Source organism: Meriones unguiculatus, chromosome 10, assembly GCF_030254825.1.
Source record: "Meriones unguiculatus strain TT.TT164.6M chromosome 10, Bangor_MerUng_6.1, whole genome shotgun sequence".
NCBI classification, from domain to species: domain Eukaryota; kingdom Metazoa; phylum Chordata; class Mammalia; order Rodentia; family Muridae; genus Meriones; species Meriones unguiculatus.
This window is the reverse complement of record NC_083358.1, coordinates 53,702,747-53,728,462: the sequence shown is the minus strand read 5'-3', so window position 1 is coordinate 53,728,462 and position 25,716 is coordinate 53,702,747. Positions and strand designations below refer to the sequence as shown.

Sequence of the window (25,716 nt, the reverse complement as noted above, 5' to 3'; positions counted from 1 at the left end):
TGGAAAGGAAGAAGTCAAATTATCACTATTTGCAGATGATATGATAGTATACATGAGTGACCCCAAAAACTCTACCAGGGAACTCCTACAGCTGATAAACACCTTCAGCAAAGTGGCTGGATACAAAGTTAACTCAAAAAAATCAGTAGCACTCCTGTATACGAAAGACAAAAGGGCTGAGAAAGAAATTAGGGAAACAACACCCTTCACAATAGCCAAAAATGACATAAAGTACCTTGGTGTAACCCTAACCAAGCAAGTCAAAGACTTGTATGAAAAAAATTTCAAGTCTCTGAAGAAAGAATTAGAAGAAGATATGAGAAGATGGAAAGATCTCCCATGCTCATGGCTTGGCAGGATTAACATAGTAAAAATGGCCATCTTACCAAAAGCAATCTACAGATTTAATGCAATTCCCATCAAATTGCCAACACAATTCTGTACAGACCTGGAAAGAAAAATTCTCAACTTCGTATGGAATAACAAGAAACCCAGAATTGCTAAAATAATCCTCTACAATAAAAGATCTTCTGGAGGTATCTCCATCCCTGATCTCAAGCTGTACTATAGAGCAACAGTTATAAAAACTGCATGGTACTGGCATAGAAACAGAACAGTGGATCAATGGAACTGAACAGAAGACCCAGAAATAAACCCGCACACTTATGGACACCTGATTTTTGACAAAGATGCCAAAACCACACAATGGAAAAAAGATAGCATCTTCGATAAATGGTGCTGGTCCAACTGGATGTCTACATGTAGAAAAATGAAAATAGATCCATACTTATCACCCTGCACAAAACTGAAGTCCAAGTGGATCAAAGACCTCAACATAAAACCTGACACATTAAATCGGCTAGAAAAAAAAGTGGGGAATACCCTAGAACTCATTGGTAAAGGAGAAAACTTCCTGAACAGAACACCAACAGCACAGGCTCTAAGAGCAACAATCAATAAATGGGACCTCATGAAATTGAAAAGCTTCTGTAAAGCAAAGGACACCGTCATCAAAACAAAGCGACTGTCTACAGATTGGGAAAGAATCATCACCAACCCTTTATCTGACAAAGGACTCATATCCAGTATATATAAAGAACTAAAGAAGCTGAAAAGCAGCAAACCAAGTAATCCACTTAAAAAATGGGGAACAGAGCTAAACAGAGAATTCTCTGTAGAGGAATATCGAATGGCAGAGAAGCACTTAAAGAAATGCTCAACCTCATTAGCCATTAGGGAAATGCAAATCAAAACAACCCTGAGATTTCACCTTACACCCATCAGAATGGCCAAGATCAAAAACTCAAGTGACAACACATGCTGGAGAGGTTGTGGAGAAAGGGGAACCCTTCTCCACTGCTGGTAAGAGTGTAAACTTGTACAACCACTCTGGAAATCAATCTGGCACTTTCTCAGACAACTAGGAATAGTGCTTCCTCAAGATCCAGCCATACTACTCCTAGGCATATACCAAAAGAGGCTCAAGTATACAAAAAGGACATTTGCTCAACCATGTTTGTAGCAGCTGTATTTGTAATAGCCAGAAGCTGGAAACTGCCCAGATGCCCCTCAACTGAAGAATGGATGCAGAAACTGTGGTACATCTATACAATGGAGTATTACTCAGCAATGAAAAATAAGGAAATCATGAAATTTGCAGGTAAATGGTGGGACCTGGAAAGGATCATCCTGAGTGAGTTGTCCCAGAAGCAAAAAGACACACATGGTATATACTCACTCATATAAACATACAACATAGAATAAACCCACTAAAATCTGTACATCTAAACATACTAAGCAAAAGAGAGGACCCTAACTAAAATGTTCAATACCCATCCTGAAAGGCAAAGAGGATGGACATCCGAAGAAGAAGAAAACAGGAAACAACCTAGGAACCTGCTACAGAGGGCCTCTGAAAGCCAGAAGAAGAAAACAGGAAACAACCTCGAACCTGCCACAGAGGGCCTCTGAAAGCCTCTGCCATGCAGACTGTGAAAGCAGATACTGAGCCTGATGGCCAACTGACAGGCAGAGTGAATGGAATTTTATGTAAGAAGTGGGAAATAGTAAGAGCTGGAGATGACAGGAACTCCACAAGGAGAGCAACAGAACAAGAAAATTTGAACACAGGGAACTTCCCAGAGACTCATACTCCAACCAAGGACTATTCATGGAGATAACCTAGAACTCTGACAATGCAGCCACTTCTGATGAGAACTGATAGACTAAGATCAGAAAGAAGGAGAGGAGGACCTCCCCTATCAGTGGACTTGGGGAGGGGCATGCATGCAGAAAGGGGGAGGAGGGTGGGACCGGGAGGGGAGGAGGGAGGGGCGTATGGGGGGATACAAAATGAATAAAGTGTAATTAATAAAAGTTAAAAAAAAAAAGAAGGGCTCTTGTATCCAGCCTGCAGAAAAGTCACAGGTTTAATTTTGTTGTTTATCAGGGAGGCAGGATAGTTGGATCTCTGAGGATCTCCTTGCGGCAGGGCTACTGATGGGCAGGAGAGCTGTTAAAGCTGCCAACTCTGTGAAAGCTGGGAGAGATGGTGGCTTTCCACGGTGCGCTGGAAGAACGCCACCTGATGCAGGAATAAGAGCAAGAGATCTACATCGCTCCTCTATGTATTTATCATTTATTACTCTAGCTCTTTCATCTTTCATCTATTTATCATTTATTTTCTGTTATCTCTCTCTTTGCATCTCTTTATCAACTATTATCTACCATCTATCAGTTATCTATGTATCCATCTATGATATCTAACTATTTTGCAGCACAGGGAATTTAGCCAGGGCCACACACACACACTGGACAAGTGCTTTCCCTGGAACTATATTCCCAGCTCCCGAACCTTCATGTTTAAACCCAATTATCTTGTTCTCAATTCTTTTGAATTGTGATCTCATAAAGCAAGCTCCAAAAGCTCTGGGCTCCAAATAAAAGACTCCAGGGAGGGTGATTCATACAAAATGATGAGTACAGAAAGAGTTAGAGGGGTACAGACAGACAGACAGACAAAGTAGTGTGGCGAATGTAACCAGGTCGGCATGGTTCTTCTTTCAAGTGTCCCATGACAGAGCTCCATGAAGGCTTAGAAAAGGAGAAAAATGATCCTAGAGCTGTGGGGTGGGTGGGTGCAGCAGCCTGGGAGGAGGGAGCTGTGTGACAAGACAAAGTTGTGGGCGTTTGAGGGGCCTGAGAACTATAACCCGCTGTAGTTGCACAAACTGTGGCAGGGGCTAGATTTTCTTTCTTCTATGCAGATTTATCGCTACGACAAGAAAAACATCAGCAAACACTCAGGGACAGATTTTTAGCCTCTCCTTTCTATTCAGTTGTTTATCTCTATTTTTGAATCCGAAAGAATGAGGCTAAGGTTATGGCCACTCTACCAGAGCTGCAGCCACTAACAAGAGTCCTGTTGGGAGTTGTTTGCAATGTTCCGATGCCAAGGGATGTGGAGACTTACCTGTCACAGCCTCTTTGTTTGGAAATAATTTGTTGTCGACGGCCATGCTGATGTCACAGAATACTGCGTCCTCATCTCGGTCAGCATCAAACTGGGGGAAACAGGAACAGACAGGTTTGCTACATGAGACACCTGACTGAGTGGAGTCTGAAATACAATGAGCATGCAGCATTCAGCTGTAACTATCAGGAGGCAGGAGTCCAGCTGCGATCTTAAACCAGATCTCTGGCCACATGGGGAAGGGCAGCGGGAGGAAAATGTTCAGCCACCATGCCTAAGAAATGGGCAGCATTTTCTCAGTATATAAAGCAAGTTCCAAAAAGATAATTGAAATTTACTTATGGCTTTCTTATTTAGTTTTTCTAATAAAAAATAAAATATATAGTTAAAAACAACAGAGGCAAAGATTTCCCATCATCCATCCATCCATCTATCCATCCATCCATCTATCTATCTATTGTGTGTATGTTGTATGTGAATGTGCACAAGAATGTGTGTATGCATATGTGTGCACATGCTTGTGGAGGCTGGAAGTTGATGTTTGGTGTCTAGGATTTCTTTGAAAATTTTACCGTGTGTGTGTGTGTGTGTGTGTGTGTGTGTGTGTGTGTGTGTGTGATATTCATGTGTGTAGAGGTCAGATGCAAACCCTCATTTTCCACCTTGTTTGGGACATGCTCTCCCGTTTGTATGGCACAAACCAGGTTAACTGTCTCATGAGCGTTCAGTTATCCTCCAGTCGCAAGCTCCTTCTCACCACTGAAATACTGGATCGCAGATGCACACACATGTGTCTGGCTTTGTGGGGTTCTGGGGATCCAAGCTAAGTTCTCATGCTTGTGAGGTAAGCGCTTTACCCACTGCAGCAGCTCTTGTTCAGGGTCATCGCTCACAAAGGACATAGGATAATCTGTTTTACATTATTTAATGTGAGAGGACTGAAGAGGCCAACTGGACATTTCAAAATGAAGTGTGTACCAAATTTCCCAGTCTGATCACAGCATGTATTTCCACATAAAAATAAGAAAACTCAGCTTTCAAAAGCACACAGGAAACATCTATATTAGGTAAGGAAATTACAGTAGTGGGAGCAGAACTGGCCACCATCCGGATTTTCAGTGGCAGAAACACCCCTTTGTCTTTGCTTGGCCATGTAGTCTGGAGTCAACAGGCCACACGGACCTCCCTAGGGAAAGGGCCTTCCCCAGCCTTCTCCCGGTTACCATCAAGTACCCTAGATGTACCATCTCAATGGGAAGGTACCAATTCAGTCCTCCTTCGAGAGTCCACCTTTAATTAAACTTAGGGATGAGTGTGAAGGAAATAAATGGGCTGTGTTATTAGCACTGTTTCAGTTTCATATTTCCCCTGCGTGCCGTTCTCTAACCAGCAAAACAAGCTCTAGAAATGTTCTCTTCTCCTTTGTCTCAGCCCATGAATTTCAGCCAACCACTCTGCCCCAGGAGGGCCCTCAGCCGCAAAGCTGGCACCCCAAATGCTTCATGAGGGCCGACCACAGTGGAACATATGTGTGCTGGCAATATGCTGTGAGCCCAAGAAAGGCAGCTCCTGGGTTTGCTGCCAGCCTGACCTAACTGGTGAGCCTCGGGTCCCACTAAGATGCTGTCTCAAAAATAAAAACAGGGGTGGATCCGTGTCATAGAGCGCTGGCTGCTCTTCCACACAAGCCAGGTTTGAGCTCAAGTACCCACAGGACAGTGCGTAGCCACCTGTAACTCCAGCTCAGAGTTATCTCATGTCCTTTTCGGCTTCCACAGACACTGTACTCATGTGGTACATAGATACACACACCTACAGAACCCCTCCCCACAAAATCACAATGAGTAAACCTACAAAATAAACCACCACCAACGAAGTCACTGGCTCCTGAGGAATTACACCTAAAGTTGACCTCTGGCTGCCATGTTCATGTGCACACACACACACACACACACACATACACACGCACGTACCTACACACACCCGAACACAGACACATGCCCACTCACTCACACATGCTGTGTACCACGTGTTTGAAAATGCCCCTCTAAGTCACAGACCACTTGGTGTTTTTATTGCGGTGACTTTTCTGTTCTCTGGGTAAAAACATTAAAATTGCATCAGGACTCATCCTCAAAGACACATGGAGGCTGCCCCAGAGCCTGAGACATCCGTGGTGGATGTGGGACCAATGAAGTGACTTTCACGATTGGGTTTCCAGAGCCTCACAATCCACGGTAAAACCCGGGAGAGACACACCTACACAGAACGGTGGGTGGGGCGGGCAGGGACAACTCTGTGTCTGAGACAGGGCAGCCTCCTGTTTTGATTCGAATTCCTGCATCTCAGCTCTGTGGAATCAAGCTCTGTAGAACATATTATTTCTTCATAGAAGGAAATAAAGGCAAGATGGGAAAGAAGACAGATCTAGACTCTGGCAGGATTCTCTGCAGAGGATGGGTACAGGGCACGTGAAAGCCGTGGGTAGCAACGTCAAAGACCCATTGTGTGCACCTCTATCTTACAGGGAACGCAGATGCTCAGCCAGTTTGTTGGGACAAGTCAGCAAAGAGATTCCAGATGAGCCTGTTAGGGTAGTTAGGAAATGCTGTAAGAAAGCAGACCTTTTTGTTTGTTTGTTCTTGTTTTTCTGAGACTGGGTATCTCTGTGTAGCTTTGACTGTCCTGGAGTTGCTTTGTAGAGCAGGCTGGCCTCGAACTTACAATGGTCCCCCTGCCTCTGCCTCCCTGAGTGTGGAGATTACAGGCGTGCACCACCATGCCTGGCTGAAGAGAGAACTCCTTTAAATTGAAGTCTTTGCAGTGTAATTGTGACCTTGATTTGTTTTGTCATCGGAAGAAAGGAAGAAGAAGAGCAGCTGAAGACACTCTGACTAGTCTTGTAGCTCTAGCCCAGGGAATGCTCTTCACAGCCTTCATCAGCTCCACCCCTCAAGGCACTACAGCTCCATAGCACATCACCTCACTGCGACAAGGCACCTCACTGCCATTGCCTTTTGCTGTGCACTTTAGCCATTCAGCGTCTTCGATGATGCTGGTAGAACGTTATGTCCAAGCGTGTGCGCTTCCTCCATAAACGTGTGTCCAGGAACGCCCTCTCACACCACGGCCTGTTATCTTCAGGTCTGAAACAAGTTCCGGTCTTGTGATGTCACTTTCTAGTGAGTGCTTGCCTAGTGTTTGAAGCTGGTCTCATCCCCAGCACCATAAAAAACAACCAGCCAATCAAGCACGACAAAAAACAAGAGCTTTCAAGGGATGAAAGAACTCTTCTGAGGTCATGTGGCTGAGCTAGGGGCTAGTGTGCTTATGGCCACATCCAAGTCTGAGCTCTCTTGGCTGCCAGTGTGGAAAGTACTGAGAGTTCAGTGCGGTTCCTCACATCTGTAATCCAGGGCTTGGGGGCCCAGGTCGGAGGGAAGGGAGTTCTGGTCCAGTACTCTGTCTCTAAGGACAACCTCCCTCCTCTCCTGTATACAAAGTAGGTGTGCCCATGTGCCCATGTGTTTGCCCAAGTGTGTGTGCCCCTGTATGTGTGCCCATGTGCTCATGTGTGTGTTCCTCTATGTGTCTGTGTGTGCCCATGTGCCTGTGTGTGTGTGTGCATGCGTGTGTATATACAGCCACACGTGCAAGAGAGCACATCGGGCAGTCAGAGGACAGCCCCCAGAAGTCTCCCTCCACCCTTTGAGGTAGAGTCTCTGGTTTTTTTCTGCTGCTCTGTGTTCGTATGCCAGAGCTTCTTTCTCCTCCTTCTATCTCTGTGGGATTGCAGGGACTACACATGCAGACCTGTGTTGGGATCTTGTGGGCTCATCAGGCAACTACTTGAAGCAAGTAGTTATACCATCAGCCCCTCCCCCATTGTCCACAGGACACATTCTGTGTGACAGGCTCTGCCCAGGTTATAGTGGCACAAGGAAGGGAGGTTCATCCCTGTTGGTTTTGTCCTTGTTAAAGCACCAGATGACTAACACACTTAGGAAGATTGTGGTAAAGAAAAGGTTAAAGGAGAAAGGGGAGAAGAGCTGCTGTGCTCTCCCGCGCTGACACTGCTGAGCACCTGTATTTACCTTACTGTACTTGGAGCCATTTGAGCTGTCTGGTGCCAAATGCCAGACTGAATCGACCAGAAAGCTAACTTAATCAAAGTTCCTTTTCCCTTTATGATTTTCTTTTTCCTCCCAGCATCCCTGCAATTTGAGGCTTTCACAAAACTACAAACTTGTTAGATAAAGATTTAAACTTTTGTCAAGAAAGTTTGCAAATTAGCTGGGCATTGTGGTGCATGACTGTAATCCCAGCACTCAGGAAGGCAGAGGTGGGTGGATCTCTGTGAGTCAGAGGCCAGCCTGGTCTATAAATAGAGCTCCAGGACAGCGAAGTCTACACAGAGAAACCCTGTTTCAAAAAACAAAAAACAAAACAAAAGTTTGCAAATTAAAGAAGCTCAAGCCTTAAAAGCCAAATTTCAACTTTATTTTGAACTGCACCTTTCCTAATTACAGGTTCTGTTGTCTCCCATGCTCCTAAGGTCTGAACAACACCCTTGAAGTCTGAAACACACACACACACACACACACACACACACACACACACACACACACACGAACACGTTGGTTGCTGTTGTTTTCCTTCTCCTTCATTATTAATGTTTTGCTTAGTTGAGATGCTTTATCCAATCACCATCACTATCATCATCATGGTCACCATCACCATCATCACCACCATCTTCACTATCACCATCATCACCACCATAATCACCATCACCGTCACCACCACCATCACTGTCACAGTCACCATCATTACCATTACAGTCATGGTCACTGTCACCATCATCACCATCACATCACATCATCATCAGTGCTGGGGATGGAGCCCAGGGCCTGGCACACACTAGTGAAGTCATCATCTCCCGGGCTATCCTACAGTCTTTTCCTTTCATTTCCTGGCATTCCTCTAGCCTTGGGCTCAATTATCAGCACAAATAAATAAATGTTCCTGTCTTCTTGACTGGCTGTGATGGCCAAATATGGTCAGTTCAAGAGCCAATGGCAATCAAGAGGAATCAAAGCGATCAGCTTAGAAAATGGAAAACTATGGGAAATGTGTGTGATGGGGGCACAGGACAAGCTGTCACTAACAGGTGGGAAAGGGGTTAGATTTTCAATCAGTGCATACTATTGTTAACACTAAGAGATTATCCGTCCCGCAAATCTCTACCCACAGCATTTAACATTTATGAAAGCGTTTTGGTGGAGCTGTGGATAATCAATTCTGGACAGTCAAACATCTAGAGAGGGAGCTTGCTCCCATGCTCGGTGAATGTGCAGAGAAGGAAGCATTATACTGAGGACATATTTCACTGAGTTCAGTGAATGAACTGTGGCGATGCCTTTGTCTTCATGGATGTGAAGATCACTGATGAATTACTTGTAATGTAGATCATTAACTAGAGGAGGGCTGAAACAGAGTATGCTTTCCGGATACTGGGGCCAAGGGACAATAGTAGAGTTTGGGGGATGGGGAATGGTCAGAGGATGCTAGGCTTTAGCATGCCTTTCCACAGGCAAGGGCAGCAAAATGAAGAAAGAACGGGCAGAACAGGAAGGCAAGGGAATGGAGGCTTAGAGGCAAGCTGTCTGTGAGGAAAGTGAGGGCGCCTCTCGGATGCGCTCTGTCTTTCTTCCTGAAGGTGTTTCAAGGTCTTCTTTCAATCTGGAGAGTAGCTTACTCCTCTCCCTGAAACCCCTGGCCATGAATTTGAAGCAAGTGGGTACCGTGTACATGCACCAGAATGGGACAGTCGAGCTCAGGTACTTAACGAGTGCTTACATTTATTAGGCTTTCCTCTAGCCAGGCAGTCTCGGAGTTCCAGAACAATGGGAAGCATTCATTGCCACAAGAACCAGTTAGCCTAGAAAATAAGTGCCTTTGAAGCTGATAGACCCAGTGGAGAAAGCGGCTGGGACAAGACCTTAGGTTCTTCTCTCTCCGATATGCATGCTCTTAAAAGCTAAGCTATCGTAGCGGTGGGAAGAACAGACCCATGGTCTTGGTTCTCTTTCCTCCTCTTTTTAGCTTGAGGGTTACTGCCAACTTCTGAACCCTTCAGGGCCAGCCTCACTTGTTCCTTGACTACATCCCAGCCCTAACACTCTGTGGGGTTTGTATCAGCCTCCCCTCCTCAAAAACAAACAGGCTGCTCTTGATTTCAGAGCAATTAACTGCTCAGCAGGATGCCCTGAGAGAAAGTAATTACAGAATGGAGGGCTGTTAAAAATTTTACTCACTGGTTCTTTGGCTAATTGAGCAATTTTGCCCCCCAAACGGTAAGTGAATGAGGAGGAAAAGAAGAGCAGAGTGGGAACATGACTAGGAGTCATGGGGTACAGAGCCGAACTTTGCAGTCCTGTAGATGCTTTGGAGGCTGAGACTGGTGGGAACAGGAGTGACTCAGCCAGCAGGGTCGTCCACTACTGTGTTGGTCTGCAAACATGTGGCCCAGGGGCTGAAAGTGTCTAGGATGGCTGTGGATGAGGCTCGGACTTTTTGTAGATGACAGTGTTAAAGGGCTTTGACAAGCAGCAAGTGGAAAGAGAGATTGGATGCTGTCTAAAAGGAATACCTATGTTTTGTTTGCTGAATTTTGATTCCATAGAAAACCCATTTTATTGGTTATCTATTGCTCAACCAATCACACTCTTAGCTGATTCAGCCACGTGCGGGGTCAGAGCTGGTCTACTGAGGGTCAGGGAATGTGACCTTTCAGCCCGTGGTTGATCTGAGAAACAGAAGAGGAGTGAGGCTGGATGTCCTGAAGAAGAAAATGCACTGACCGCTTTCCAGGGAAGCACCCACATGTGTGTTGTTTTTGAGATCAGCCTATTCCCTGCCCCAGGCTACTCCATGTCAGGTAATGTACTAGCTTTCAGGCTGTGCCTTGCCTTGGGGTACTCCATTTTAGAATCAGCATTTGACACCATGTTAAGTGCAGACGCAGAGGCAGGAAGATTGTGCATGTAAACACCAGTGTCTGCCCAGCACCACCAGAGACAGACTGAGCACCACCCAAAGTGCCACTGTAAACTCATCAAAGTCCACGGGGAGCATATAGACATACAGGTGTGGTGTGTTCAGATTGTGTCAGGAAAACCAGGTTAAGAACATGTCAAATGCACAAGACGACAACAGGGTGCAATGCCCTCTCCAGGACCCCACAAAGAAAGGAGGATGCTGAATGCTGCGAGGGGAAGGCTGTCACTGGCCACCTGGAGTGTACGTCGTGGGGCCAAGGACTGACAGGCAGAACACTGCTAGCTGTCCCGGGGCTTCAACATTGCCTCTGCGGCCTCCATCGCCCTGCAGTTAGTTTCTTAGGTCTGCCTCAGACCTACCACTCCTGGGGCCTGGCTCTGCATCCCAGGCTCTGGTAGCAGGAGTCTACAAGGTTTATTAATGTCCTAATTATCTGGTTCAGTAGTGACTCTCTTTTCCTCTCTATCAGCGGTCTTCTGCTTCCAGTGAGACTCTGAACTCCTGAACGCTACTGTGGCTTCTTTAACCTTTTGTAGATATTACACACACACACACACACACACACACACACACACACACACACACGCTTCTTGTGTGGTATGTAATGTGATCTGAGAGTTAACATCAGTAATTAAGACTGGAATAGAGAACTTGTATCTGCCAATGGCCAGATCTTAAGAAAAACTGGGACTACCTAGTCAACTGTAGTCAACAAAGATGACGTTGCTTATTAATGTATTATTATTTAATAAATTTTGACCCTGTAGACAGTCATACATATTTTGTGTGGTTCTAAAACAGCACGTTCACCGCATCTTGGCTCTGTGTTCTTCACTTGTTTTATTTGGTTACCTGCAGCTAATAATCCGTTAGGCAAACCTCAGTCCACTTTGTTTTCAGGTAAGCCTGAGCCCCCAGAGGAAATTCTTCCAACCCTAAACACAAGCAATAACTGACTCTGTTCTGGGAAGTGACCACAGCATTGGAGGAGCACTTAGACTCCCTGCAGCCTGCTTGTTTCCATCTTTTCACTGCTGAAACTAAGAGTCTACCTCTTCCTACAGGAGACTAGAATGGACAAGCTTCCCTCCTGAATCCAGGGAATCTCACACCTTGAACGAAATAGGCTTCTTCACATTTTCAGAGAAAGCATCCTACTTGATACACAGGTTCAACAGGAGACAATGCCCACTGTGGTATGCCTGGAGCTTCAGGGGCAGAAGCTTCTGCCTGAGAAGAAGAAATGTTAGTTTTAAACACAGCCTTCGGGCTTTGTGGAATGAGACAAAACTGATCACATGAAACAAGTGACCTGTCAGAATTTACAATGCAACAAAGCAACTTTTCAAGACGTCCACAAAATTCACCAAGGACTCCTTCCTTTCAAACAAAGCTCCTCTCTTAGTCTACAAATAATCCATTCTGTCCTTTGGTGGCACAGAGAACTGGCACCGGGCAAGACCTTTCCCCAGACATTCCTGGCTTCCCTGTTGATCCTTTAATTGCTGCCTTCACTGAAAGCACTGGAGGAGACTCCTGAGCCTAGTGTTTACTGCCCCTAGCGGTGAGGAATGGGTTCATAAGAGTATTTTTAGGTCCTGTCTCTTCAAAAGCTAGTGAGTCACAATCGATTTCCTAGCACATTTTCCAGTGAATTCTTAAGTCCCATTGCAGGTCTCCAACAGCTAAGCGTGACTGAGCCGCACATACTTGTGTTTGATCTTTGTGATAGGTCTTATCTAGAGACCTCATCTTCTCCTCCATGCAGAGGTGAGGCTCCTCTCCTCATGCACACCCCCATGTAAGTAAGAACAGCCAGGAAGCATGTGTGGGAACATACACACTGACTGTGTATAAACTATCCGCCCTGTACCAGAGGCTTGATGGTAGGGAAGCAAGACTTTTGCCTTACTGAGTTTACAGTCTAGATAAAAAGAGTTCATTAAGATCCTCGTTTGGGCTTGGGGCTAAAGATATTCTTTTTAAAACATTTTTTTTAAAATTTTATATGTGTGTGTATTTTGTCTACATGTATGTCTGTGGAGGCTGTGGGGTTCTGGATCCTCTGCAAATGGAGTTACAGACTGTTGTAAACTGCATTGTGGGTGCTGGGAATTGAACCCTGATCCTCTGGAAGAACAGCCAGTGCTCTTGACTGGTGACCTACCCAGTCCCATGTAAACACATTCTATATCGGGCAACAGTTAACGAATCAGAAAGCACACAGCCAGGGCAACACCATTAAAATATCTGGTGCTGTAAGTAAGCTTCTTAATAAATTTTACAAACTAGGATAATTTTTTTTTAAGTCTCAAATGGCTCATGTCTCTTTCTGATATCTTCCTCTCATGGTTCTTCTGTTTAGAATCTACTGGCTTGCACTTGTGTGCTAAACACCATGAGAGCATTGGTAAAGAAAAGAAGAGCCTGAGGATGAGCAGATAAACTCAGTTCTCATGAAGCTCCCTTTGCCACAGTCTGTTCTGTTTCACCTGAAGGATGCATTCTGCAAGGATACAGGATTAGTAAATGAAACCATTGCCTCAATGGTGTTGTCCTCACCTAAGAAATGTCCCAGGAGCTAGGTGAGGCTTCTGTATTTCCCTTAAAAGGCGTTGGTACCTATGTTATTATAAAATGCTTTCTTGAACTTAAAAATATGTGAAAGGAAATCCTGCCACTTGGTTTTCTGATTGAAAGGGCAAAAAGAAAGACTGAGGGCAAAGTGATGATTTTGATGGGAAGATGGTAGCAACACACCAGTGCCAGGTCTCTAGGCCATGTGTTCATGGTGGCACACAGATGCACGCGCACACACCTCACAACAAAAGCTTGCTGTTCCTGTGGCCACTGCAAAGCCATTTCCATCTGGCATAAAACCATGACCTACTTAGCCACCTTGTCAAGGTAATTCAGAGCCCAGGAGTACAGAGACTGGCTTTACGGTTAGCACAGCTGAACAGCAGAGGTGAGCACAAGTGCCTAAGCAAGCATGGAGATCAACGTAGGTTTTCTCTTTTAAAAATTCAGGTAAACAATTGTTAGAGATTCCTGATCAACCACACTCTCGTGTCAGCTTAAGATCATGTTAGCGTTTGCTTAAAATGTGGGATTTTAGTTCTTCTTTAGTGTGTTTAGTGAATGACAGAGGGCTTTTGGTTAAATTTTAAGTTAGTCATCTCCATGACATGGAACACCCAGTAATTAATCACCCAGCAGCAGAGCTAAGCCACTCATGAGAGAGGCCCCTAATGCATTAGACCCCCACCCAATTCGACGCATAAGGTTTTGGAAACTTGTCCATCAAAGGAACACTAAGAAATTAACATCTATTTTCATCTCGTGCCTTCCAGTAACTCAGTAACTTCCACAAGGCACTCTCAAGCACAGCCAGGCCTAAACATAAACAACCAATTTAGAATGTGCGATTCTATTTGCACACAGTAGTTAATCTGTCATAGACAAACACACTAAGAACCTTCTGTTCCGGATGTTTCAGGCACTTTGCATGATCCTAGAATCCTAGGCTCTAACTGACAAGATGTTAAAAGCAGTCCTCACACACATCACTCTAAACTGTCATTGTTTCCAAACAGAAGACATTCCTACTGTCGGGGGAGAGAGTCCAGGATCCTTCCACGGCTTTGGCTTGGTCAGATGTTTTTCCTGGTGGCATGGTTCTACCTGGATTCTGGGAAAGCTTACTAACGGACAGTGCATGTGAGCTGATGATAATTCAGAGAGCACAGATTGTCACCAGGGCAGCATTTACCCCTGAACAGCACAGGGCAGAGCTGGTGTGACTGTAGCTCCACCTCCCTTTCTCCAATGACAAACGTCCCCTAATCTAGCAGTTTGACTTGAGCAATAAAATATAAATGTTACTATGAAGACAGTCGGGATGTTGAGAAACACAGTGTCCCAAATTTTTCATAGTGTGTGTGTGTGTGTGTGTGTGTGTATGTAGTATGTGTATGCATGTGTGGTGTCTGTACACACATATGCTGATGCCATAGGTTGACATCAGGTGTCTCCCTCACTGTCTGTGATATATTCTGAGGCAGTTTCTCACTAAACTCAAAGATTGTCCAGAGTGACTGGCTAATGAGCTCTGTCTCCTCCCTCCCAGCTGTGGAGTTTCAGATGTGTATGACCACATCTGGCTTTTACATGAGCGTTGAACACTGAAGTCAGGTGCTCACCGTGGGGGGGCAGACACCTTTGACTGAGTCATCTCTGCAGCTCCACTCTGCAGCACTCCATTTTCAGACTTACAGAACCAAAACAGTGCACCAGAAGGGCGTGTGAGAGACTCAAGCCCCGAGTCTACAAAGCCACTTAAAAAAAGAAAAATAATGTTTTATTTATTTTTTACGTGTTTGTGTTTTGCCTGCATGTGTGCACGTATACCATGTATGCCTGATGCTCCCAGAAGTTAGGAGAGAGCGTCAGGTGCCCTAGGGCTGGAGCTACAGGTGGTTGTGAGCCACTGGTACTGGAAACTGGTCCTGGGTCTTCTGCCAAAGCAACCAAGAGTTGTTAATTGCGCAGGTGACTCTGCAGCCCATCACGGCCACTTTTATATATGTGCATGGCCATAGAATGTCGAAACAACATGCTTGTCAGTGTGTCCTCACGCCACAGCAGAAGAGCAAGAAAACGAACAACCAAGAAGCCAGCATGGCAAGACATATCCAGGTTGCGGCTTTAGCGGACACGTTTTAACTCAGAAAACTTAACTTTCTTGCTTTAAGCGACACATTACTGTTGGAAGAGTTGGCTTTAGACAAAAGAGAAACAAGAAAATCATTGTTTGCTCTTTGAATGACTTCAACATTTTACAAACGCTACAAGGCTGAGTCAAAACTACAAGGCAGAAGGAGCCCTGAGGAGACCCAGAAAGCTCTCACTGAAGTCACAGTCTTGTCTTGATGCCCCTAGCTAAGCTCTTGCCTGCACACTGAGCCACACTGTGCAGCTTGCAGACCTCCCTGGCGTTTAGGGAGCATAACCAGGCACTGTTCTAGCTTTTTCACATAAGAGTGCTTCATAGGAATTGTCCTTTTAGCCTGCATGGCGGCTCAGCAAGGGAAACACTTGCCGCAGGAGTCAGAAAGTCAGCTTGTGGATCTCTGAATTTGTTATTTTTAACATGTGTGTGTGCATGAATGTGTGTATGCGCTTGTGCAGGGAAATGCACATGGAGATCAGAGGACAACTGTGGGAGTCAGTTTGCCACCTCCAAGGATCAAACTCAGGCTCTCAGCGATAAGGGCTTCTGTGTGCTGAGCCATCTCACTGCCCTACTAGGCTTTCTCAGTCCTCAGGTCCAGGACACATCCTTCTTCCCCTCCCTTCCTTCCTCCCTTTTCTCTTCACCTCCCTCCCTCCCTTCCTTCCCTTTCTTTTCACCTCCTTCCTTCCCTTCCCTTTCTCTTCACCTCCCTCCCTCCTTCCCTTTCTCTTCACCCCTTCCCTCCCTCCCTTCCTTCCCTTTCTCTTCACCTCCCTCACTTCCTTTTCTTCAGCAGTTTGCTATCCATACTCCACAGTCCTTTTATCCCAACAACCGAAGCCGATGCATGCGTTTCCTCTTGAGTGCTGAGTCACTGCCAGTCTGCCTTTGTTGTTTAGTTTTGGGAATATGCTGTCTTGTAATATCGTTTTCCTGGAATTTAAACAACACAGACTCTTGGAAGGAACTGGCTTCCGGTAATCCTGCATAGAGTCTTAAGTCTCTGTTTGGCCAAGAGCTTAAAGATTGATTTGTAAAACCAATCTCCATAGGTTGTCAAGAGCATAGCTATTATATGAGGCAATGTTGTGGTCATTACATTATTTTTAAGTTAAATTAATTAAATCAAGGCAATGTTTCCAGGGTTAAAAGAAAATATGCCATCAAAAGTCTTAAAGAAACTGATCAGTCCCGTGTCCCTGGCAGGCATGTGACAGTCCCGTATCCCCGTGCTTCTATCTATTTGCTTTTTGTCATTATTAACAACATACCTTTACCGTTAATTGTTTCCTTAAAGGTTTATTGTATTTTATTTTATGTGTATGAGTGTTTTGTCTGCCTACATGTATGTGTACTACCTGTGTGCCTGATGCCTGTGGGAGGCAGAGGAAGGCAGTGGACCCCCTGGAACTGGAGCTACAGATGGTTGTGAGCTACTCTGTGGGAGCTGGGAACTGAACCTGGGTCCTCTGCAAGAGCAGATAGCACTCAAAACTGTTGCATCATCTCTCCAGCTCCTACATTCTTTCTTTTTCTTTTCTTTTTTTCTGAGACAGGGTTTCTCTGTGTAGCCTTGGCTGTCTTGGACTCACTTTGTAGACCAGGCTGGCCTTGAACTCACAGAGATCAGCCTGCTTCTGCCCCCCTGAGTGCTGGGATTACAGGTGTGAAACACCTTGCTGGGTCCTATATTATTTCTTGGCGACTTAATTTTAGAGTTAACTTCTGACACCATTTTCAGCCACTCAGTGACCCCCAAAATTGCACTTCTGTTTTTCATGAAACTGTCGATTCCCTTCCCATCGTCAGGCCATCTCCCCATGTTTCTCCCAGAAGCCGCTGTGGTGGTAGTGCTTTCTGCCTTTCTCAGTTTCTTCCACATCCTCCCCTTCTCTGCCTATGGAACACATTCTTTCTTGTTGCACATCTATGAATGAGACCATTACTCCAGAGTCTACACACCAGGACATTTCACTTGATTTTTTTTGTTTGTTTGTTTTTTGTTTTTTGCAAGAAACCCACTGGCATGGTAAAGAGATTCTTTTAAAAAAGCATAACCACAAAGATGATGTTAACTTCTTTAAAGAGCAGCCAGCCTTAAGGAAGAGATGCCAAGGAAGTTTTGAAAGCCATAGGCATGCCAGGTGTCCAAGGGGGAGGAGGAATTCTATTTAAAACGAACAACAGGAGATTATGGTCAAGAGAAACAGAAACAGAGACAACCCCCCACCACAAAACCAAAGCGGCAAGGAGAGTCAGGTTCGTGTGTTTTCTGTGGTCGACACCAGTGCACAGTGTCCCTAGTGAGAGGCTTGCTCTTGTCTCTAGTTAGGGGACATTTCTTGACACTAGAGCCACTCACGGGGCAGGGTCGATGGGGCTAGATGACTGCTTTGTGTCCCCTCTGACTTCTGTCTTCTGGAAGTGTATTGGCATCCCTTGTTTGAGCCTGGCTGCTCTTGTTAGCAGTCTTTGTCATTGTGCTTTTAAAAACCCTTTTTAAAAAGGCATTATGTTCCAATCCCTTACAGGTCTTGCTATCTCCCCCTTCTTTCATAAGATTCCCTGCACTCTGCCCAAAGTTTGGTTATGAGCTCCACAGGAGAGCAACAGAACCAAAAAATCTGGGCCCAGGGTTCTTTTCTGAGACTGATACTCCAACCAAGGATCGTGCATGGTGATAACCTAGAACCCCTGCTCAGATGTAGCCATGACAGCTCAGTCTCCAAGTGGATTCCATAGTAATGGGGACAGGGACTCTCTGACATGAACTCAGGGACTGGCTCTTTGATCACCTCCCCCTGAGGGGTGGGGCAGCTTTATCAGGACACAGAGGAGGACAATGAAGACAGTCCTGAAGATACCTGATAAGCTAGGATCAGAGGGAAGGGGAGGAGGACCTCCCCTAGTAGTGGACTTGGGGAGGGGGCTAAAGCTGGGGTATAAAGTGAATAAATTATAATAAATAAAAAATTAAAAAATAAGTTAATTAAAAAAAGAAAAAAGGCATTATGCTAGTGACATCAGGGAAGGAAAGGAAATATGCATCTGTCTAACAGAACTTTATTTAATGTTAAAAAATATAAAATAAAAATATTCTCAATAAGCTTTTAAAATGCAAGATTAATTATAGGGCTCATTAGGTCTCATTTCTGATAAAAATATCATTTGAAACTATGTTTTAATTTTTTAAAGTGCATGTGTGTGTGTGTGTGCACGCACCATGGTCTTTTTGTGGTAGTCAGTTTCCAGGAGTTGGTTCTCCTCTTCCACCCACTGTCCTAGGGATACAAGTCAGGTATCCAACCTGTCAGCAAGCCCCTTTTACACACTCAGCCATCTTGCCGGCCCATACACATTAACTTTTACCACTTCATTGCATGTACAGTTTATTTGATGATTTTTAAGTGAATTAATAAGTAGTTGTATTATGGAAAATGGGCATAATTCTGAACCAAATTTAATATCATTTATAAACAATATAGTCTACAGAGAGCAAAAAAAATCTTTGTGTACAAAGACAAACACTGGAAAAGTTGGGAAAAATTAAACACACAGTTTATCTCTTCAAGAAATGAGATGCTTAGCTGTTCCTCCTGGAATGCTGGGCGGGGGGAGGGCGTAGTTTCAGCCTGATGGCCCTCTGTTTCCTGATGAGCCAGGCTCCACTCATGTCTTCTAAGTCCCTGGGATATGCTTTACTTACTTTTACTTACTCCTGCCCCTTTCCCTCTAAATCTTGAGCACTGATTTTAGACCATAAAACCCATCCTGTGAGTGATGTCTTGTGCTTACAACAGCCAACGTGACTTCTGTGTCATCTCAGGCCAATGCTGCCACACACAGGCATTGTGTTTACCTCAGTCATTCTCCCGAGGACCTAAATCTTGGCCACTATCTCTGAGTCAGTGCCCATGTTTGTGAAACAAGCCAGATTGCTATAAAGAATTCTGATGTAAACATGTCTTAAATTTGTTGTGCAGTTGGGACTGAGTTAATTGTTACCAAGAAACGTTTTCCCCAAACTGTGCTGTGCTTAAATATGGCTGAGATAGGTTAACTGATGGTCCGAGTCTCAAAGTCTTGGCCCAGCATGGCTACCTAAGTTGGGCTGAACTGAGTTTCATTCTCTTAGTGGGTCGTTTCCCTGACTGCTGTAAAGCCTTTAGGGGCCCTCCACAGTAATCAACATATTAGAAATGGTCCAACACTACATTTTATTTTAGCAGGAGTGGCCTGCAGCATGGCATCTTACTGTTGTGTTGTCCTACTCCTTTGGCCGACTGTTAGCACTGGCCATCAAATCCATACTCCGTATCCTAAGCAGCCTCTAGGATTTGCTTTCTTTTCTGAATTATGTCCCATTAAGTAGGTTATGAGGAGATTCCAGGTTTTGCTTCTGATTGGGTTGCCTTTATGTGAATGTATGGAGTGTAAAAATTTTTCCTAGACGGGCATGGAAAGGCACGTGACAGTTCTCAGAGCTTCCATACCCAGTGCAGACAGCCCAGTTCTAAGAAGTCACTGTTTGACTTCAGATTCACATGCTGTGTGACGCCTTGGCAAAATATTGCCTTTGGCAATGTAAAGTTGATTTAAAAACTGTATTGGCAAATGTTAGATAAAGACGTAAAGGGAGGTTTTTCAACCTAAGACTGCAAATGTTTCTCTGCCTTTCTGGCTCATTTTGAATGCATTTGCATCATTTCTGCATATTTTAAACATATCACCAATGGGTTACCAAGTTTTTGTATTCTTTTCCATGGCATGTGTGTCAGGAATAGTTTTCAATGTTTGGTATTTTTCTTTGTTTTATGTTCCTGTTACAAAACATCATAACTGGGCATTTTATAGAGAAAAGTTTCCTTTATCACACAGTTTTGGAGGATATCTGGCAAGGGCTTTCTGGTTATATCCAGACATCACAAATGGCAGCACAGTTGGACAGGTGTGGGACCAAAGCCATGTGGCCAGAGCAGAAACAGGAAACCCAGGTGAAGCCAGGCTGGCTCTTCTTTAACATATTCCAATTCCAGTCCTGCAAAACCCAGAGCTTTCACAGGGCCACTGAAATACAGCCAGCAGGTGGTCATGGCATATGACCTTGCCCTAGGCCACACTTTGTCAGGGTTTCCTCACCTCCCAACACGGCCACGTTAGGGAATTTAGCTTCAACACGAGTGACAGAGACAAATCATATTCAACACACAGCAGCACTGGCCTATGCCTCCAGTGTACCAATAGCCCTATAAAGCACACACTATTCCGTTTACTTTGACACCATTTAAAAAAGGGGAATCTAGGGACTAGAGTATTGAAAACTTTAGCTTCACTGTGCTCGCGGATGTGAACTCAGGCCAGCCACACGAATTACACTTTTATTCCACAGCCACCAAAGCACCCACAGTCCTGTTTACTGTGGTTTGCTGCAATTCCTATGATGGTATCTCCATCACCAGAAGGTTTCCCGCACCACAGGACAATGCTTGGTTAGATAGTTGTTTCTGTTCTTTAATTAATTTTCATAGTAACACCCAACACTGGATTGTTTCTAATTTCCCTTCTGAGACAACGAGACATTGTCCAATACTCTATTTCTCTTCTCCTTTTCTGCTCCTTGCTGGTTTTAACAGCTCTTTATTCTCTTCCTTGTTTTCTTGGCATACTGTTTCAGAAGTCACAATGGGGTAGGTAAAACAGTATTCAAGTCATTTCTTCTCACCTTGCTGAATCTCAGCTTCCTCATTCTGCAAGTCTGCATCACCCACCTGCAGAATGAAGGGTTCGCCACAGAGCCTGCGAGAGGCCCCATGCTGCGTTTGCTTAAGTAAGCTCTCAGTAGGTGTGGCCTCTGGTTATCCACATCATCACATAGCTCCAGACATGGCTGCAGAGAAGGCAATGGCAATTTGAATGATTCCATTGCAGGCTCTCCATTATCTCTCACACCAGAAGTATAAATTTTATGTTGTTGACTGCGATTTCTGAGTATACTCCACAGCTGTCGACGTAAAGCCTCACTTTTGATAATTTGCTAGTTCTGAATGAGTCTGGTGTCTTTGTGAATTGGCGTTTCCTTCATGGGCAGGCAAGCGGGACCGTAGCTTGTGTATGCAGTGTCCACCTGCATGGTGGGAGCTGCCTCTGTGCTTACACATGGCTTAAATCTGATGTACAGATGCAGAGCTAGAGACATCATACTCATGGTGGCTTTATCACAGCTCTGGTATAACATACTTAATATTCGAACTACAGAGCTCAAGAGCTCATCATTTCTTTTGCTGCTTCAGTAGTAAAGGGAAATCAATTTCTTCTAAGAATTGTGGCAACTATTGGCTAGAGAGACGATTTAGGGGATAAGAACGTGGGACCCGGGTTTGAGTCCCAGCACTTACATGGTGGCTCCCGAACACCTGTGACTCCACCTCCTAGCAGTCCGACACCCTTCGCTGGCGCCTGGAGATACTGAACATGTGTGGTGCACAGACGCCCATGCATGACAGACACCTACACATAACAACATAAAAAGAGCCGTAGCAACTATATATACCATTATGTTCAGTTTTAAAAAATAAACCCATGCTTTGGAAGATTTATTTTCACTAGGTTTTGTTTATGTGTATATGTGTATGTCTGTATGAGTATATTTTGTGTCTATGTGTGTGTAGGTTCCCAAGGAGGCTGTGAGAGGGCACTGAATCCCCTGAGCTGGATTTATAGGTGGTTGTGAGTGGGCCAACATGGGGCCTGTCCTTTGAGCAGCCAGTGTTCTTAAGTGCCCCCACCCCCAAACCCACATTTTTAACAGTCTCAGGCAAATGGAATTCATGTGGCTTATGGCACAATACCGAATCGAGCTGCTTCCTCCTTGAATGACAGCCAGTCGTCCCCAGAGTGTTTGCATCATTTAAAAGTATTTGATTCAATGCACACCCACATTTTGCATCGTATAATTTTATTATATTAACTTCTTTAAACATTTGCTATTACATCTTGATGTTTTGATTGAAACTGCAGGAGCCTTGAGTGCTTTTAAACATGAGGGCCAGAGGCAAGGCATGTATTGTTTTTTTCTTTAAATTGTTTTTTATTTCTCCTATTAAGGTTTGGCAATTTTATTTGTCCAGTGCTAGAGAATGCCATATTAGCATAAGTAGCAGGTATTTATTATTGTTGTTGATATTGAAAACGAGATCTTTTTCATTTAATGACTACTAAATTTTCTAGATTACGACAAATACCTTTAAGTGTGTTATATTGGATTTCCAACTATAAATGGTCTGAAAATTGTAATATTTTCTCTCTTCCTTCTTCTATTAACACCCTGATTTTAATGACACCTCAGCAGCAGCAATCTTTTATAATATAATAAACTTGAGTACAACAAACTGTACCCTTGGTTTATATGAAATGTGTTCATTGTGCCTTTGTTTGGCTCTTACTATTATTTAAAAGGATCATTTTATGCCTAAACTTTACTTTAAAAATCTCAAGAGAAAAGAATAATTTTGTCAAATGTCTTTTGGAGAAATCTATTTATATATTCATCTTGAGTTGTTTGTTAATCATCCTGTTGATATTTGTTCAATGATTTTTCTCATGTGGCACTAAATCATGTTCTAGATATAAGTTTATTTAGTTATGGGAATGAATTGATAAATGTATTCATTTACTCTCTCATTTAGGCTCATAAATGGGCTATCTGTACAGGAATTTATTTCAAAGAAATAAATGTGGTAGTGTTTATGCTCAATATAACAGAAGCCCCAAGAATTCTGGGATGCTGGCTAACAGAGTATTATTTTTATTATTAATAATAACATTGTAGCATCTCAGTATTTAATGTTGGGAAGATCTGTGAGATCTACTGTTTATGTTAATTCTTAGTTAACATCCAAGGAAACAGTGATCTCAAGATGCTAATGACTTGATCACAAGTCCATAGGGGATTAGTGGCATGTTATAATTACAAACATAGAAAATGTGCCTCATATCCTTAGAAGACACAGCAATAGGGTCTGGCAAGATGGCTCAGCGAGTAAGTGTACAGGCTGTACATGAGGACACAGTCATGTGCACACCCACTCTCTCTCCCTCTCAAAGACATAGTAAGACTAATAATTAGTAATACTAAATGTCATTAGTTCACTGAAATCATCTACTTCATTTGGCTCCATTGATAATTTAGGCATAATTTAAACAGTCCAGAAAAGATGGAAAAATTCAGGAAATAGGTCTTATGAGAAAATGTAAAAGAAAAGAAACTGGGGTTATCTGCTTTGTTAAGATGGAAAGATTGAAAGGACTTCTTCACATTATTTTTTGTGGGGAAAAAAAAGATTCCTAAAGGAAAAAAAAAAACCAGTGCTATGAAAGTTTCCCAGGAACTGTTGAAAATAAGCCTGAGACCTCCAGGTCTCCAGGTGATGGAGCTCCCTGCCAGGTGATGGCGTGCCCTGCCAGGTGATGGAGCTCCCTGCCAGGTGATGGAGCTCCCTGCCAGGTGATGGAGCTCCCTGCCAGGTGATGGAGCTCCCTGCCAGGTGATGGAGCTCCTTGACAGGTGATGGAGTGCCCTGCCAGGTGATGGAGCGCCCTGCCAGGTGATGGAGCTCCCTGCCAGGTGATGGAGCTCCCTGCCAGGTGATGGAGCTCCCTGCCAGGTGATGGAGTGCCCTGCCAGGTGATGGAGCTCCCTGCCAGGTGATGGAGAGCCCTGCCAGGTGATGGAGAGCCCTGACAGCCCACCAGTATCTCTGTGCTGAAGGCATGTGGGGAGGGTGGTGCGGGGGGGGGGGCTGGTGAGCAATCCCTGAAGTTTAGTTATTTAAAGTTTTGTCTTCTGTGTTACCTACTGTTCTCACAAAGGCTGTTTCCACATCAACGTGGGATTTATTTTGCTTAATAGGATGTTGCTTTTGGATAACAGTGCATGTCTAGAGTGTAGCTAAATATACACAGCAGAGAACACTGAGTACTGCGGGTAATAACAGTGGTAAGGATCAAATAGTTCTTGGGTGCCCTCGGATTTACAAGCTGAAGAGAGTCCAGAGTTCTGTTAGGCAATGCCCAAGCCAGGAATGCCACATTGTTTCTGACTTGGCAAGATACTGACAGCCACCTGCGGAAACTGCCGTCTTGCTGCTTGTACAGGATGTCTGTGAAAGCAGGCCTCACTCCTGGACGCCTCTCATGCTGCACACCATGTCTAACTCACAACTGGCCTGTTTTAAATATCATGAAGAGCTACCTGAAAGATTGTAACTGGATCAGTTCTTTCTCCTTACTATAGCAAACAACAGAATTTCATTTCTTACAGTTCCAGAAGCTGGGAAGTCCAACATAAAGTTTGATGAGGGCCCGTTGCCTAACCCACAGAGCTATTTCTTCTTTTTTAAAATTTAGCTTTATTTTTTTATAATTTATTCACTTTTTATCCGGATTATAGCCCCCTCCCTCATCTCCTCCCAGTCCCATCCTTTTTCCCTTCCCTCCTAGTCCCCTTCCCTTTTTCTCAGAAAGGGAGAGCCTTCCTCCCCTATCATCTGATCCCAGCCTATCATGTCTCATCAGGATTGCTTGCATTCTCTTCCTCTGTGGCCTGGCAATGCTCCCCCCACCAGAGGGAAGTGATGAAAGAGCAGGTAACAGAGTTCATGTCAGAGACAGCCCTTGCTCCTCTTAGTAGGGTGCCTACATGGAGACTGAGCTGCCTGCCAGCTACATCTGAGCAGGGGTCTAGGTCCTCTCCATGCATGGTCCTTGGTTGGTGTATCAGTCTCTGCAGGACCCCTTGGGCTCAGATTTGTTGCGCAGAGCCATTTCTTACTACAGCATCATGTGGCATAGGGGAGGCAAGCTCTCTGGGGCCCTTTATTGAGGGGGGTGGAAGGCTACCTTCAATATACGAATGTGTGAATTTATTATGAGTCTTAACATGAGTCTAAACTGAATCTCTTGCCCAGAAAAGAGATACCTTCCTATTAATGCTCTGAGAGCTGTTGGCTTTAAAGCCTTATTAGAATGGAATTGTAAGCACTGAATTTTTGTCTTTTCATCTTTTCAAAAATAAAACTATTTACTTTTGTGTGTGATGTGGTGTGTGGTGGCACTTTCCACTGTGCCTTTGATGGTCAGAGGACAATTTTAAGGAGTTCTTTCCGTGGGCTCGGGGCTTGAGCTTAGGTCCCCAGGACTGCACATCACAAGCATTTTTACGTACTGGGCCATCTTAGCAGCCGAGAGTTTGCTTTCAGTGTCAGATCTGAGGAGCCCCTGCCTCGTCTAAGCTCCAGACAGAACACACAGCCACTTCTAGAACACAGCTTCTTAAACTTTTCTGTTTGTGACCCAAATTTTGGTGGAAATTTTCATGTGACCTCAGGCATAAGAGAACATAAGATAGATAGGTGTACAAAGCAAATGTTTACTGCTTGTAAAGCATAACTGT

The 25,716-nt window shown here is 44.3% G+C and overlaps 1 protein-coding gene across 2 annotated transcripts in view; it reads right to left on the bottom strand.

Moving 5' to 3' along the window:
* The window catches only part of Ak5 (adenylate kinase 5), a 178,303-nt gene that overhangs the window by 60,317 nt on the left and 92,270 nt on the right, over positions 1 to 25,716 (bottom strand). For both annotated transcript variants that reach the window (XM_060392486.1, XM_060392487.1), the window contains exon 7: positions 3,473 to 3,563. In XM_060392486.1, the coding sequence (XP_060248469.1) occupies positions 3,473 to 3,563 (91 nt within the window). The remainder of the gene's footprint in view (positions 1 to 3,472; positions 3,564 to 25,716) is intronic.